Source organism: Elephas maximus, chromosome 8 (genome assembly GCF_024166365.1).
Source record: "Elephas maximus indicus isolate mEleMax1 chromosome 8, mEleMax1 primary haplotype, whole genome shotgun sequence".
NCBI classification, from domain to species: domain Eukaryota; kingdom Metazoa; phylum Chordata; class Mammalia; order Proboscidea; family Elephantidae; genus Elephas; species Elephas maximus.
Window position 1 is genome coordinate 29009905 of NC_064826.1, and position 17238 is coordinate 29027142.

General features: G+C 40.1%; 1 protein-coding gene across 1 annotated transcript in view; it reads right to left on the bottom strand.

Moving 5' to 3' along the window:
* The window catches only part of KCND2 (potassium voltage-gated channel subfamily D member 2), a 558045-nt gene that overhangs the window by 9566 nt on the left and 531241 nt on the right, over nt 1-17238 (bottom strand). Inside the window, exon 2 of the mRNA XM_049894139.1 lies at nt 13150-13312. Within this exon, the coding sequence (XP_049750096.1) occupies nt 13150-13312 (163 nt within the window). The remainder of the gene's footprint in view (nt 1-13149; nt 13313-17238) is intronic.

Below are 17238 nucleotides of genomic sequence, written 5' to 3' on the forward strand. Positions count from 1 at the left end.
AGATAAAAACCAACTTCAGGCTCCAGCCATGGAATGTTCTTTTTAATAATATTTTTAAAAAGTTTTTTTTTTTTTTAAATGGAGGATGAATATATGCCTATGATAAAAATCTTAATAGTACAAAAGTACACAAGACAAGTAAGTCTTTCTTGGTCCTGGAGCTGCCCTATACCACAGAACTTACCTACCATCTATAGGTAACCCTGCTAGAATTTTTCAAAGCATATTAAAGCAAATATAAACAAACAAATAAATAAATCCACGAGTATACACACATATGTTTTTACTCAGCTGGGAGAATACTCCTCACATTTTCTTCACTTAGCTGTTTTCACTTAATACTTCTTAAGAGCTCCTTCCATATCTGCATGTATAGATCCACTTCTTTTGGTTACAGATGTGTAATAGACGACCAATTAAAATGTATCATTATTATTATTATTATTTTGGCATTTTGCCACTACAAGCAATGCTGCCTGCTTTGAACGTCATGGTGAGTTTATCTGCAAGACAAATACCTGGAAGCAGAATTACTCCCGGATTAAAGGGTATGTGGTCTGCGTGTGGGAAACCCTGGTGGCGTAGTGGTTAAGTGCTACGGCTTTTAACCAAAGAGTCAGCACTTCAAATCCGCCAGGCACTCCTTGGAAACTCTACGGGGCAGTTCTACTCTGTCCTATAAAGTTGCTATGAGTAGGAATCGACTGGACAGCACTGGGTTTGGTTTTTTGGTTGGGGTGCGTGTGTGTGTATGTGTGTGTGTGTATATGTGTGTGTTTGTGAGAGAGAGAGAGAGAGAAATCTTGGTAGGTTTTACCATATTTCCCTCCACCCAAGATGCTCTTCCACCCACAGCACCTGAAAGCAGCACGAAGATGTTCCAGGCCCTCTAAATAGCATTAAGATCTCATTCGGCTTCAACTCCGCCTCTTCCCCCTTCCTCCCTAAATTTATGCTTCCTGTTTGCTGATTCTAGGTTAAAATGATACTTTGTCCAAAGATCATATTTATAAGTGATGGGAAAAATAGACAACTTTTACCCTTTGGTGGCAATATAATGTTTCAAAACACTGAGACCATAGTAGAGAATGAAGTCAGAAGGCTGAAACTTTTCAGTGTCAAATGCTGTGCTGTGAAGCTAAGGTTCCAAGCCAGGCTCAATAAAACAATGGCTAGTGACAAAAACATTTGGAAATGACTTAGAATTGACCTACTAATTCAGAAATAAGCAATTTACATATGCATCTGGTTTCCAGAAAGGAGTCACTGTCAAAATTTCAGTTCCAAAGTTTCTTCGATTTCGTGGAACATCCATTGCTTTTTTGGTTCTTCTCTCAGTCTCTTTCCTTCCCTCCCGCTTTTTTTTTTGCAACTACTGTGTGTAATTATGTTGCCTAAGCTATAGTTACTAACTCAACTATGTCATTTTTTTCTCTCTATCTCCAAACATTTAGCAGCAGTATTAGGAAAGATTATTTGCATTCTTAATGACACATACACATTAAGAAAATTACTGCCCAGCAGAGGAAAAAGACGTAAATTTCTCACAACGGAAAGCCTACATATGGTGCTAATCACTCCTATAGAAGTAATTTTAAGCTTAGGAAAAGAGTAGCATTTGTTTTAGAGACAGAAGAATAGCCATTTTGGCTAGCTCATGTACTGTGTTAGGAAAAGAATCTGCCATCGCAATTTCAATCCTGACTTTTCCTACACTTTACTACAACACTATATGAGTTAATTTGTTTAACTGGTCTTGTAGAGCACCACACCAAATGTCTGTTGAATGCTAGCCTTTATGATCTGTGATTACATCTTTGTTCCAGCAGGTAATTGAGGGAAGTTATTTTACAATGATGTTTTAGAAAATTACTTTACTCCTGACCCACTCAGTGTGACAATGTTGGCAGCTCTGGCTGTGCAACTGGGAGGTTAAAAGAAAACCAACCACTGCTAAAAAGAAATGTATTCCTTTCTGCCTCCTTACCCTACTTTCATATTATGAAAATTAAAGTTAGGTTTTAGTAAATGTTTTAATGGGTTGGAATCGAGTCGAAGTCAATGGGTTATCTCTGTCTATACGGAAATCAGGACGTCTTCCATAAATTTAATTAAAAATAAAGTTTATATTATCCGTGTACACGTATAAAAATAGCCATGCAGAATTTGAGGTCTGCATCCCACTGCTCTCCTGCTCCTTCAGGGATTCTCTGGTGTGTTGGGATGCAGTCCTCAAATTCTCATAAAAAGACCAGACTTAAAGGCCTGACAGACTAGAAGGATCCCAAAGGTCACGGTCCCCAGGCTTTCTGTTAGGCCAAGACAGGAACCATTCCAAAAGCCAACTCTTCAGACAGGGATTGGACTGGACAGTGGGATAGAAAATGATACTTGTTAGGTGTGAGCTTCTTGGGTCAAGTAGACACATGAGACTATGTGGGCAGCTCCTGTCTGGAGGGGAGATGAGAAGGCAGGGGGAACAGTAGCTGGCTGAATGGACACGGAAATACAGGGTGGAGAGAAGGAGTGTGCTGTCTCATTAGGCAGAGAGCAACTAGGAGTATACAGTAAGGTGTATATAAGGTTTTGTATGAGAGACTGACTTGATTTGTAAACTATAACTTAAAGCACAATAAAAATTAAAAAAAAAAAGAATTACCATATGGCCATATGATCTAGCAATTCCACTCCAAGTTATATACCCCAAATAATTGAAAGTAGGTACTCAAACAAATGCATGTACACAAATGTTCATAGCAGCACTATTCACAATAGCCAAAAGGTGGAAACAGACCAAATGCCCATTAATGGATGAATGGATAAACAGATTGTGGCCTATACATTTCATTTGTATGAAATATTTCAATGAGATCCAGAATAGGTAAATTCACAGAGATAGAAAGCAGATGGTTAAAAAAAAACTCTATGCAGCTATTTTCAAATTATTCACCTGTATTTTTATCTTCTTTGGGAAAAATTGTCTTATAAATGTATTCTCTCCCTGTACCTCAATTCTTCATAAATTCAGTTTTCCTAATCCGGTAAACTTATCAGTGTTTCTCAAAGTTGTTTCCACAGGACTAGTAAGTATTATAGGCAGAACCCAAACCAACCAAACCAAATAAATACTAACTAGTTCTGTGGTCAGGAAAAGGCTGGGAAATGATTGAGATATTACACCCATTTCTTTGCTGCTGGATTCCTCATAGTATTTCATATGTTGACCTCCACTGTGAAGACAAGATGGGGATGGATAGAGGGTCCAGATTTTCTCTAACTAATTCTACACAGAACACTTTTACTTTTGAGCAGTCAGAGGCCAGCATGCAGTGCTACGCAATGGTTTTCAGTAAGGTAGATTATTTTTTTTAACGACGCCAAACTTCGTTTTGTAAATGCTGCCATGTATCCTCTAAGAGTGGAAGCAGAGACCAGGAAGCCAATCAAAGAACGATCTCTAAGTCAAACACTAATGAGACAGTGAATTCTTTAAAGGAGCATCCATCTTCTAAACGAGGAGTGAGGCAGACTGGGGGAAGCTAAAAAACCAAAAAACCAAACCTGTTGCCATGGAGTGTATTCTGACTCATAGCAACCATATAGGCTTGAGTAGAAGTGACCCATATGGTTTCCAATGTTGCAATCTTTATGGAAGCAGAATGCCACTCTTTCTCCCCAGAGCAGATGGTGGTTTTAAATCACCGACTCTTCAGTTAGCAGCCCAGTGCTTAAGCACTGTGCCACCAGGGCTCAGCTACTGGACCATTTTGCTACCATATCAAAACATGTCTACAATACTTTGAGAAAATAAAGGTACCTTGGGTCAGTGGCATCACTAGGGTTGGTGTCATTCAGTATGGTAACTCATGGTGTCACATCCCCCACTCATGAGCAGGGCTGCCTGGCCCACCCTGTCCCTGCGCAGGGTGGAGGGCTGCACCTGCCCCACCCCTTGTGGCCCTGCCTTTGCCCCTGGGGCTCCATGCAGCTCCTCACCTCTCCCATTGGCCAAGTAAGAGTCTCTCCTCTCCACCCAATGGCAGGCGCTGCAGCTTGGCCACCTGCACATTGACTGGTTGGTGATGGGGGGTAATGTGTGTGTGTGTGTGTGTGTGTGATGAATTATCGCACTGGGTGATGGATGCCACTACCTTGGTGGCTCCTTCCTTGGTGGCCCTTTCCCTGGAGGCCCTACCTGCTGCCACTGCCACCACTGCTTCCACTGATCCTGATGTCACTTTGGTGTCACCCCCTCTGACAGTGTCAGGGGAAGTGGTCCACGCTCCCACACTCCCCTAGTAACCCTACTGCCTTGGGTAGCCTTAAAAGTGAGGTAGAGAATGGCTCGTCTCTTTGTAATCTGAGAAAAGTCCTTATTCCTCAAATATTGGCCCAAGTATTCCCTATATTATTTAGTCAGGGAATTTTACTCTTAGTTGTTTCTTTCATTTATGGTTTATCAGCTTCTGAAAATTTAAGGAGTTTATTTGAGTCTTTCCATTCAGTAAAGAAAATAGCTCCTTCAGAAATGAGAAAACTCAGCGTCAAACAATGCTGAAGAGACAGAGAACAAGAAAGACAGTGGGAGATAGCCCAGAATTCTCAGCCCCAGAGCTTGGTTAATCCTGGAGATAGTACAGTGGGCAGAAACAGTGCTGGGAACTGTGGTAGTGGAAGGGACTTGGCTTTGAGAGAGCAACAAGAGGGCTAAGTAGAGAAGAGGTGGGACCTGACAGAGGGTCTAGGAGGCTACCAGAGACAAATGTATGCTTCTCAATATTGTTTTCACCTGGTCCTAGCAATGTCCACCAAGCCGTAGTAATGGAGGGCACTGCCAAAGTGAACAAGTCTTGTCATTCATGCATTCATTCTTTCACCCATTCTGAAAGTCTTAAGTGCCTGCCTATTTTGTGCCAGGGTATGACATTGTTGAGAATACGGGGTTATTTAAAACAAACAAACAAAAAAAGAAGTCAGACAAACAAACAGAGGTTTAGGGTAGGAACTGGATTTTTTTTTTTTTGTAATGAATAATCTAAGAAAGATCATTCTCAGGCTCTAGCAAGGAGTTATTTCTCACCTTTTGATTATTCTAATATCCTGTAAAAAAATTCCTGAACGTACTCTACAACGATTCCTAAAGTGTGATCCCCAACCAACAGTATCAACATCACCTGGAAACTCACAGAAATGGAAATTCTCAGGCTCTAACCCCAAAACCATGAAAGAAGATCATCTGATTCAAGCTAGCAACCTGTTTTAACATGCAAGCTCTCCAGATAATTCCAATGAATCAGAAGTTTAAGAACCACTACAGTAGGGTGTAAAAATGGACAGACTGAATATTGGTAACTTACCTTTCTCTGTCAGTGTCAAAACCCTCAGGTGGAAAGTCAAAAATTTACTCACACTCAGCATTGGCTCTTTGGTTTGAAACTTCTCACTGTATAAAGAGACCTGGTGGTACAGTGGTTAAAGCGCTCCACTGCTAACCAAAGGGTTGGTGGTTCAAAACCACCAGCAGCTCCACTGGAGAAAGACACGGTAGTCTGCTTCTGTAGAGATTTACAGTCTTGGAAACCCTATGGAGTGGCTATGAGTCAGAATTGACTGGATGGAAGTGGGTTTGTAGGGTCACTACAAATCAGAATTGACTCAATGGCAATGGGTTTTATAGGGAACTCTGTAAAGATATATAGTTTTAGTAATCCAGAAGTTTTCTGTCTTAGACTTTAATCAATAGGTATGTGAGTATGAGGAGCCCTGGTGGTGCAGTGGTTAAGAGCTTGGTTGTTGGAACCCACCCAGTGGCTCTGTGGGAAAAAGACCTGGCCATCTGCTTTTGTAAAGATTACAGCCTAGAAAACCCTATGGGGCAGTTCTACTCTGTCACATGGGATCACTGTGGTGACTCGCTGGCACCTAAAGACAAAAACAACATGTCAGCATGAGTAAGTTGTCTGTAAAATGGTAGTAACTTCCTTGGAAGTTGATTGTGAAGATTATAAATAACATATGTAAATCACCTGGGAGAGAATAAAAGCTTCAGGGAGGGTTGTTTTTGCTGTTAGTATTATTAAGTTATGATATAATTACTATGATTATGTACTAAATGCAATTTGTATTTTGAAGCAGGGTAAGCTCCTGTTTCAAAATATCGGCCTTCAATACAATTCGACAACATATCAAAAAAATAATTCACCATGACCAAGTGGGATTCATACCAGGTATGCAGGGATGGTTCAGCACTAGAAAAACAATTAATGTAATCCACCACATAAATAAAACAAAAGACAAGAATCACATGATTTTATCAATTGATGCAGAAAAGGCATTTGACAAAGTTCAACACGCATTCATGATGAAAACTCTCAGAAAAATAGGAATAGAAGGAAAATTCCTCAACATTATAAAGGGCATTTATACAAAGCCAATAGCCAACATCATCCTAAATGGAGAGAGCCTGAAAGCATTCCCCTTGAGATTGGGAGCCAGACAAGGATACCCTTTATCACCACTTTTATTCAACATTGTGCTGGAGGTCCTAGCCAGAGCAATTAGGCTAGATAAAGAAATAAAGAACATTCAAATCAGCAAGGAAGAAGCAAAAGTATCTCTATTTGTAGATGACATGATTTTATACACAGAAAACCCTAAGGAATCCTCAAGAAAACTACTGAAACTAATAGAAGAGTTCAGCAGAGTATCGAGGTACAAGATAAACATACAAAAATCAGTTGGATTCCTCTATACCAACAAAAAGAACATTGAAGAGGAAATCACCAAATCAATACCATTTACCGTAGACCCCAAGAAGATAAAATACTTAGGAATAAATCTTACTAGAGATGTAAAAAACTTATACAAAGAAAACTACAAAACACTTCTGCAAGAAACCAAAAGAGACCTACATAATTGGAAAAATATACCTTGCTCATGGATAGGAAGACTTAACATTGGAAAAATATCTATTCTACCAAAAGTGATCTATAGATTTAATGCAATTCCAATCCAAATTACAGCAACATTTTTTAATGAGATGGAGAAACAAATCACCAACTTCATACAGAAGGGAAAGAGGCCCCGGATAAGTAAAGCATTACTGAAAAAGAAGAACAAAGTGGGAGGCCTCACTCTGCCTGATTTTAGAACCTATTATGCCACCACAGTAGTCAAAACAGCCTGGTACTGGTACAACAACAGATACATAGGCCAATGGAACAGAATTGAGAATCCAGACATAAATCCATCCACATATGAGCAGTTGATATTTGACAAAGGCCCCAAATCAGTTAAATGGGGAAAAGACAGTTTTTTTAAAAAAATGGTGCTGGCATAACTGGATATCCATCTGCAAAAAATTGAAACAAGACTCATAACTCACACCATGCACAAAAATGAACTCAAAATGGATCAAAGACCTAGATATAAAAGCTAAAATGATAAAAATCATGGAAGAAAAAATAGGGACAACTTTAGGAGCCCTAATACATGGCATAAGCAGTATACAAAACATTACTAACAATGCGGAAGAAAAACTACATAACTGGGAGCTCCTAAAAATCAAACGCCTATGCGCATCCAGAAACTTCACCAAAAGAGTAAAAAGATTACCTACAGACTAGGAAAAAGTTTTTAGCTATGACATTTCTGATCGGTGCCTGATCTCCAAAAGCTATATGATACTGCAGAAACTCAACTACAAAAAGACAAATAACCCAATTAAAAAATGGGCAAAAGATATGCACAGACACTTCACTAAAGAAGACATTCAGGTAGCTAACAGATATATGAGGAAATGCTCGTGATCGTTAGCCATTAGAGAAATGCAAATCAAAACTACAATGAGATTCCATCTCACTCCAACGAGGCTGGCATTAATCCAAAAAACACAAAATAATAAACGTTGGAGAGGTTGTAGAGAGACTGAAACACTTATACAATGCTGGTGGGAATATAAAATGGTACAACCACTTTGGAAATCGATGTGGCGCTTCCTTAAAAAGCCAGAAATAGAACTGCCATATGACCCAGCAATCCCACTCCTTGGAATGTATCCTAGAGAAATAAGAGCCTTTACACAAACATATATATACACCCTTGCTCATTGCAGCACTCTTTACAATTGCAAAAAGATGGAAGCAACCAAGGTGCCCATCAATGGATGAATGGATAAATAAATTATGGTATATTCACACAATGGAATACTACGTATCGATAAAGAACAGTGATGAATCTGTGAAACATTTCATAACATGGAGAAACCTGGAAGGCATTATGCTGAGTGAAATTAGTCAGTTGCAAAAGGACAAATATTGTATAAGACCACTATTATAAGAACTTGTGAAATAGTTTAAACAGAGAAGAAAATATTCTTTGATGGTTATGGGGGTGGGGGAAGAAAGGAGAAAGGGAGAGGGGTATTCACTAATTAGATAGTAGATAAGAACTACTTTAGGTGAAGGGACAGACAAGATACAACACTGGCGAGATCAGCACAACTGGACTAAACCAAAAGCAAAGAAGTGTCCTGAATAAACTGAATGCTTCGAAGGCTAGCATAGCAGGCGTGGGGGTCTGGGGACCATGGTTTCAGGGGACATCTAAGTCAATTGGCACAATAAAATCTATTAAGAAAACATTCTGCATCCCACTTTGGAGAGCAGCGTCTGTGGTCTTAAATGCTAGCAAGTGGCCATCTGAGATGCATCAATTGTTCTCAACCCACCTGGAGCAAAGGAGAATGAAGAACACCAAAGACACAAGGTAATTACAAGCCCAAGAGATAGAAAGGGCCACAAAAACCAGAGACTACATCAGCCTGAAACCAGAAGAACTAGATGGTGCCCGTCTACAACCGATGACAGCCCTGACAGGGAACACAACAGAGAACCCTTGAGGGAGCAGGAGAGCAGTGGGATGCAGACCCCAAATTCTGGTAAAAAGATCAGACTTAATGGTCTGACTGAGACTAGAAGGACCCTGGTGATCATAGTCCCCAGACCGTCTATTAGCCCAAGACAGGAACCATTCCCAAAGCCAACTCTTCAGACAGGGATTGGACTGGACAATGGGATAGAAAAAGATGCTGGTGAAGAACGAGCTTCTTGGATCAAGTAGACATTTGAGACTATGTTGGCATTGCCTATCTGGAGGGGAGATGAGAGGAAAGAGGAGGTTAGAAGCTGGCATAATGGACAGGAAAAAAGAGAGTGGAGGGAAGGTGTGGGCTGTCTCTTCAGGGGGAGAGCAATTAGGAGTCTATAGCAAGGTGTATATAAATTTTTGTATGAGAGACTGACTTGATTTGTAAACTTCCCCTTAAAGCTCAATAAAAATAATAATAAATCGGCCCTATCATCTGTCATTGCACAAATTTAGTTTTATTTTGGCAAATACATTCTACTTAGTACATCTGCTGAATGACTGAGTGCATGGAGAACTCTATTAAAGTACAGTTACCAATTGTGGGGGTAGAAGAGACATGTCATACTTTAAGCTTTATATTCACCCACACCTCAGTGATTAGTTAGGATTTATTAAGGGTTGATAGAAATGGGATTAATGATGTGTTCTCTTGGAAGGGGTGGGGTGCGTAGGGGAATCAGGAAGAGTATTTGGTAGGGAGACCAAAAAAAAAAAAAAAAAACCAGACCCACTGACTGCCATGGAGTTGATTCTGACTCATAGCAATGCTATAGGATAGAGTAGAACTGCCCCATAGGGTCTCCAAGGTGGTAATCTTTGCGGAAGCCGACTGTCACATCTTTCTCCCACAGAGCAGCTGGTGGGTTCAAACCACAGACCTTTTGGTTAGCAGCTCAGCACTTTATCCACCAAGGCTCCTTGGTAGGGAGAAGAGCCTAGAAAAAGGAAAGGATCCTGAGAGTGGAGATGGGAATATTCTCAAATGCGTACTGTGTTTATCGCAAGCTTTTGCTTGAGGCTGGAGTTGGCAATGGGATTAAACACTGAAAAATCTGGTTAAACAAAAACAAAAACATTTTGTAATATTACTTGAATGCACTCCGCAGCAAATGACTACTCCGACAATGTTACTTATTAGTCAGCTTGGCTGATGTCTTTATGAACGAGCTGCTTGCTTGACTGAATTAGCTGTTTCCACACCACTTCAGTATTTTGCAAATCACCCAGCCCCAGATACGTGTAAACTGTCTTAGCCTGATTGATGTTTATTCAGATTTTTAAAAATATCTTGGGAAGGAAAATAGGAACTATCCTTTGGTAACTTACTCAGTTCAGTCTCTACGGTTCTTTCTTAGATGATTATGCTCAGTTTACTGGTCACAGACTATTTACTGGACACATTAAACTAGCTATTACATACAGTTTTACTAAGTAAATTTTTCTAATAGTCATGATATGCAAAATTCATTGTATTATAGCAGAAACGTAGAATACAGCAGATGTGTTAAAGACACCAAAAGGCATTAATAAAACAGTTTCCAATTTAGTGTACTTTTACAACATCACGTTTATTTCTTTTTGCATTCTAAATTCATTCAGGCAAAAGGCTTCAAAAATATTCTAAGATTTTCTGAATTGATTTGTTTGTTGTAGATGTTAGAGTTTGAAAAAAATACAGAAATTCTTGGGATTGGTTTATATGACAGCTTTGTACTTCCTGAGGTTTTCATATAGTTCCCTCTTATATTAGAGAGGGGGCCCTGGTGGCATAGTGGTTAAGAACTCGGCTGCTAACCACAAGGTCGAAGTTTGAATCCACCAGCTGCTCCTGGGAAACCTTATGGGGGCAGTTCTACTCTGTCCTATAGGGTCTCAGTGAGTTGGAATCTACTCGATGGCAAAGGGTTTATTAGAAAAGGAGTTTCTAGAACTAAGATAGACCAGTGGTGGGTAGCTTAGTTTTTCACAAACAATGTTTGTTTGTGTCCAGGAGAGGGATTACAGCTGTGAGCAGGGCCATCAGGTAGTATATGAAGGCCCCTGGTGGAGTGGCCAGTTGTGGCTGAAATCCTTCCAGCTCTGCTTGCCAAGTTGTGTAGCCTGCGTGTGACTGCAGCTGCCCAGCCGTTGTTAGGTGCCGTCAAGTCGACTTTACTCATAGCCACCTCATGTGACAGGGTAGAACTGCCCCCATAGGGTTTTCTAGGATGTAATCTTTATTGGGGTAGATCGCCAGGTCTTTCTCGTGCAGAGCCACTGGGTGGGTTCAAATTGCCACTCTTTTGGTTAGCCAAGCCCTTAACTGTTATGCCATGAGGGCAACTGCTCAGAGTACCTTCTTCTAATCCTTGCAGCTCATTGGATAACCCGTTTTCTATATATCCACATTAACTAGACTATTATGACTCTTTCCTACAATAAATGGTCTAAGACTAGGTATTTGTCCAAAGGTGGAGGTCTGTAAAAGTAATGACAAGGCTGATGGAGTGATTCTTTGCTAAAGGAAGAGGGTCTCTGACAATGGACACGAATGAGTTCTCTATATAATATGCGACATGACCATACAACACATGAACTTAGTAACAACCCCAGCGTTCACCTATCTGAATAACTTTAACTTTCCAAAGAATTATTTTATATGACTTGATGCTTTATTAAAGAGGCTGATACTGTTCAAAAGCGTATTTAAAACCTTGTTTTAGAACTTACCTACAAAGCCAGTTACAAACTGCATCAAAATCTCTCATGCTGTTTTATAGTCACCCCCCATTATCCAGCTTATACATCTGCTTGAGTCATTATTATATGTGGTTTTGGGATTTTTTTTAAAAAATGAATCTATCCTTAAAGGAACAAAGTTATAGTGACCTTGAAGAATACTGGAAACATTGAATCATAAGCCCTGAAGAAACTATAAAAAAAAATTTCCAAAATTATTTCTAAGCAACAAGGGCTCTGTCTCCCAAGATGACTATTTTGCCAAAAATGGGCAGGCAGTGTGCTAAAGTCAAGTATTTCTGTGAGTCAGCCTATCATAGTGTCCAGGTGTGTGAACCTGGGAGCCAGACTGGCCTGGACTGAATAGTAGTAGCCCTCCTTCTTAGTAGGTATGTAACCTTAGAATTGCTCAATTTCTGAGTACCTTAGGATTCTCATCTACAAAATGGGAATAATAATGGGAACTGATTCCTAGAGTTGTTGTGAAGATTACATGAATTTGTTTCCTGAAAACCGTTGGACCAATGCCTAGCACATAATAAGCCATCGGTAAATGTTAAGAAGGTCCCTGGGTGGCACAACAGTTTGTAAACAGTTTGTGCTTGAATGGTAACCTGAAGGGTGGCAGTTTGAACCCACCCATTGGGTGGGTTACAGCCAAGAAAACCTTATGGAGCAGTTCTACTCTGAAACACATGAGTTGCCATGAGTCACAATCAACTCCACGGCAACAGATTTTTTTGTTTAAATTTTTAAATATTAAATACTGTTAATATTATTATGTTACTTCATATTAATATGATGCATCTATACAGATGCACATATACATTTGCATTTAACCTAATCTTATTGTGAGGTAGGTATTGTTTTCCCCATCTTACAGAGGAGCGTGCACTATGCTTACTCTCGGAGGGACTAATTAACTGGCTCAAGGCTCAGAGAAGCAGTAAACTGCCCTTTAACAGTCCTCATCTGCTGGAACCAGCTTGACCCCTGATGGACGGAGGCTAAACAAATCAGATCTAGACATCTTAGTCTAATAAAACTTTCCAAGAAGCCATCTTTGATTTTACTACTGTCATTAGTGTTGTCTATCAATTCTTTTTTTTTCTTTTTACTTCTAGTAGGATTGCGTTTCTTTGAACCTAGACATGGCTATGTGACATGCTTTGGCTAATGCAATAGAGATGGAAGTGAGTCCACATCTAGATGAGGGCTGTAGTGTCATTTTACCCCTCCTTGAATGACTACAGAAGTACAGTGTCAAGATGGAGCGTATATTACTGGACCTCTGATGGATCTGTAGCATGACTGAGAATTATTCCTTGTCGTTTTAAGTCACTGAGATTTTAAGTTTCTTCTTACTGTAATATAACTCAGCTTGTCCTTACTGATGCAACTACTGAACAAACCAGGAACACTGAATAGCCAGTAAGGGATTATGAAGCTTATTATAAAAAGTAGGAGATGCTAAGTCATGGCGGCAGAGAGCTGAACACACACCTTCTGTGCCCTCCGTTTGTCTGCTCGTTGATTCTGGTGGTAGATCCGACTGAAGTTGGAGACAATCACTGGAACAGGTAGCGCAATGACCAAGACCCCACTTAGCGAACAGATGGAACCAAAAATCTTCCCTGCTATGGTTTTGGGTACCATGTCACCATACCTGGAATAGAAAAAAAAAAAAAAAGTATATATATATATTTTTTTTAAATCACAGAAAGACAATAAACTACTTGTATTGCTTTAAGTCAATTACTTTTTTAGATATATTAATTTCTATTTCATGATGGCAATATACATGACTTCAGACTTTCATAAGCTAGAAATTATGAATACCCGAATATAAAATCTGTCTTTCACCCCTGCAGAAATTGTTTCTAACAGAAATCTCTGACTGGAAAATATTTTAAGCCACATGGCTTAGTGATAGTGCTTCAATTTGTTCTTTATATAATATGACATGGCTCTTAATACTTATTTGATAGTCAATATTTCCTTGCTGAATTTTATACTCCAGATAACACACTTTCCAGTTAATTTTTTTTAAAACATTGGATTTGTTATGAAATTTAAGGGGAAAGATTAGTACATCACATTTCTTTCAAGAGATATAATCACTATAAAATAAACATTTCAAGGTCCACATGAATCTGTACTTGGAAATCCAATGGAGTTTCTCCATGCTAATCTTACTCTCTCATTTGCGTTTGGCATAATTGTCCACTCTCTCATTGAAACATTCTCTGCTCTTGGCATCTATATGAGCAAATTCCCTTAGTGGTCCTCTTGCTTCATTGACTGCTTCATTTCCGTCTTCTATTCTGGCTCCTTTCCCTTATTTGGTTTTTACATCTTGGAGTAATTTAAGGCTGAGGCTTGAGTCCCCTTGTTTTCTCCATATAAACCCCCTCCCTCTGTGATTTCATCTCATCCTATAGCTTTAAAACTATCTAGATGCTGCCAATTCCCTGATTTATATTAACAGTCCTGATGTCTCCTCAAAAGTCACTCATCTCTCCTGTAGTCTTTTGTGATTATCCCTACACTGGGCATTTAAGAGGCAATTAAAACTTAGCTCACCGAAATGGAACTCTTTATCTCATTTGTCCCTTTGGCCCATCTCCCCCCAAACTTTTTCCTCCCACAGTTGGCCACCTCTAAACAAATGGGGCTAGCAACCACCCAGTTGCTCAGGATCTTTGCTTCCAGTCTAGCCATCTGGGAAGCTGAAGCAGAATGTGCAGATTATGTTAATGAGGAAACAGTCAAATCTAAAGGAATTTAGAAGATGAATGAAAAAGGCATGAAGACTTTCTTACTATAGGGATACGTGAGTAGGATTGGAAAGTCATCTCCTTTTTCTAAAATGCTGTAAGCACATGAGCCAGTTTCTGACTGCTGTGGTTCACATCCACGCACAGCCATATATTATAAATATCTTTTTTCCCTTTAAGGAGGCCTAGTGGTGCAGTGGTTAAGCACGTGGCTACTAACCGAAAGTTTGGTGGTTGAAACCTACCAGCCGCTCAGCGGGACAAAGATATGGCAGTCTGCTTCCGTAAAGATTTACAGCCTTGGAAACCCTATAGGGCAGTCCTACTCTGTCCTATAGGGTCACTATGAGTTGGAATCGACTCCACAGTAATGTGTTTTTTCCCCTTTGCACTGATTATGCATTAGGTGCACACACACACACACACTCACACACACACACCACTTACAACACAGCTTAAAAACAAAAAAGAATTTGATTTTATGCCTATCAATTAAGATTTAGAAAGGGTTTCTCAAAAAAGGAAAGTAAACGAAAATTCAATTATTTGTTATAGCCAGAGGGGACAGGAAGTGAGTTCATGTTATTAAAACAAGCCTTGAATAGCTAAATAAATACCTCATGTAGTTTCTCCTGTTCCTGACAGATTTTTAAAAACCAGTGTTTATTAGGAGCCCTGGTGGTACAGCGGTTAAGACTCCGGCTGCTAACCAAAGAGGTCAGCAGTTCGAATCCACCAGCCACACCTTGGAAACCTATGGGGCAGTTCTACTGTGCCTTGGTAGGGTCACTGTGAGTTGAAATCGACTGGATGGCAATGGGTTTCGTTTTTTTTGAGTACTTATTAAATGCTTTTTGTATCCTAGTCTCACTACGTTATGGGGCAGAGAAGGTCAGTGCACTTGTGATTATTAGAGAAAAATTAAGGGCTACACTGTGTGGTATAGTTCAATGCTCAGTAAGAGTACAATCAGACAGAAGAGTGGTAAGTTTACACAGCAGGTAGGAGTTGGGGAATCCTGTACACAGAAAGCCTACGCCTAAAGGAAGCAGGGAGAAGATAGATTCAGGGGACTCGGTGACTCTGGACAAATTAATAAAGCATCTTTCATCTCATTACTCTTGGGAAGAGAGACAAGAGTTTTCCCACGTTACAGCAAACTAGGATGGTCCTGTTGTGAGGACAAGGCAGAGGGGGATGGTGACAGAGCACAAAGGGGCAGAACAGGCCGGGGTGTGAAGACAGTCCAGGTTTTCCTGTGATTATTCATGTGAGGGCAGCCTGAGACCTTGGCTGTTTCCCGAGGAGCACAAACTACCTCCTTTCACATCAGTTGCCATCAAGTTGACTCTGACTCATGATGAACCTGTGTGTGCCAGAATTCAACTGTGTGCCACAGGGGTTGCAATGGCTGATTTTTTGGAATCAGATTGCCAGGCCTTTCTTCCGAGGCACCTCTGGGTGGACTCAAACCTCCAATTTTTCAGTTAGCCAAGCACCACCCTTCCAAGTACCTCTTGGGAATGTATATATTACCCTTTGGGCTCTTCTTCCTGCTCCTCTTGCCTTTTCAAGATCGGACTGCTGTTGATATTTGTAATATTTTAAGCATATTTCACTAGTTTGAATATGTTGGAAAATAAAGACAAATGCACAGTGTGATTTGTATCTCGTCTTATATTGTCCATTTTCGTGTCTTCTCATTTAGGAATGACCTTGAGAAATGAAAATGGAAATTTTCTCTGTAAACTTAGAATTGGGCACAGAATCTGCTGGGAATGAGAAGTAGTTCTCTGGTGAGACCAGCTTCTTTCCTTTGTTAAACAAAGGACCTTTAAACTAGCGTTGAAACTCATACCCAGTACCCCAGTGCTGTCAAGTCGATTCCGACTCATAGCGACCCTATATAGGACAGAGTAGAACTGCCCCGTAGAGTTTCCAAGGAGGTAGACGATGTTGTTGTTGTTTTTTTTTTTTTTCAAACTCATAGCAAGGGGCAAAACAACATTATATACCTAAGTAATCCTACTTCTCTAAAGCTTGGTGGAAGAAAGCTTCCAGACAGAAAGCTTTGTAAAGAGAAGTGACACTTATACTGGCTAAATTATCATTTAAAGTTTAACTATTGCCTACAATAATGCCATATTTTCATGATTCTTTCTATCCTGGGCACCTTGTTTTCGGGTTGGTATTTTATTCTTTACATTCCATATAAATGCATACTTTCATTTTTCTGAGTCATTATCCTTAACTTTATGCTAAACAAAGCACTATTATACATTCCATTTGTTCTGCTTGTCTTCAGAATTGAATATTATTTCTCCAGTCTTCAAAAACCCATTTCCCTGCCCGGCCACAACCGATGACTGCGCTGACAGGGAACACAACAGAGAACCCCTGAGGGAGCAGGAGAACGGTGGGATACAGATCTCAAATTCTCACAAAAAGACCAGACTTATTGGTCTGACTGAGACTAGAAGGGCCCCAGCAGTCAGGGTCCCCAAACCTTCTGTTGGCCCAGGATAGGAACCATTCCTGAAGCCAACTCATCAGACATGGATTGGACTGGACAATGGGTTGGAGAGAGATGCTGATGAGGAGTGAGCTACTTGCACCATGTGGACACTTGAGACTATGTTGGCATCTTCTGTCTGGAGGGGAGGTGGGAGGGTAGAGGTGGTTAGAAACAGGAAAAATGGTCATGAAAGGAGAGACTGGAAGGAGGGAATGGGCTGACTCATTAGGGGGAGAGCAAATGGGAGTATGCAGTAAGGTGTATGTAAGTTTATATGTGAGAGACTGACTTGATTTGTAA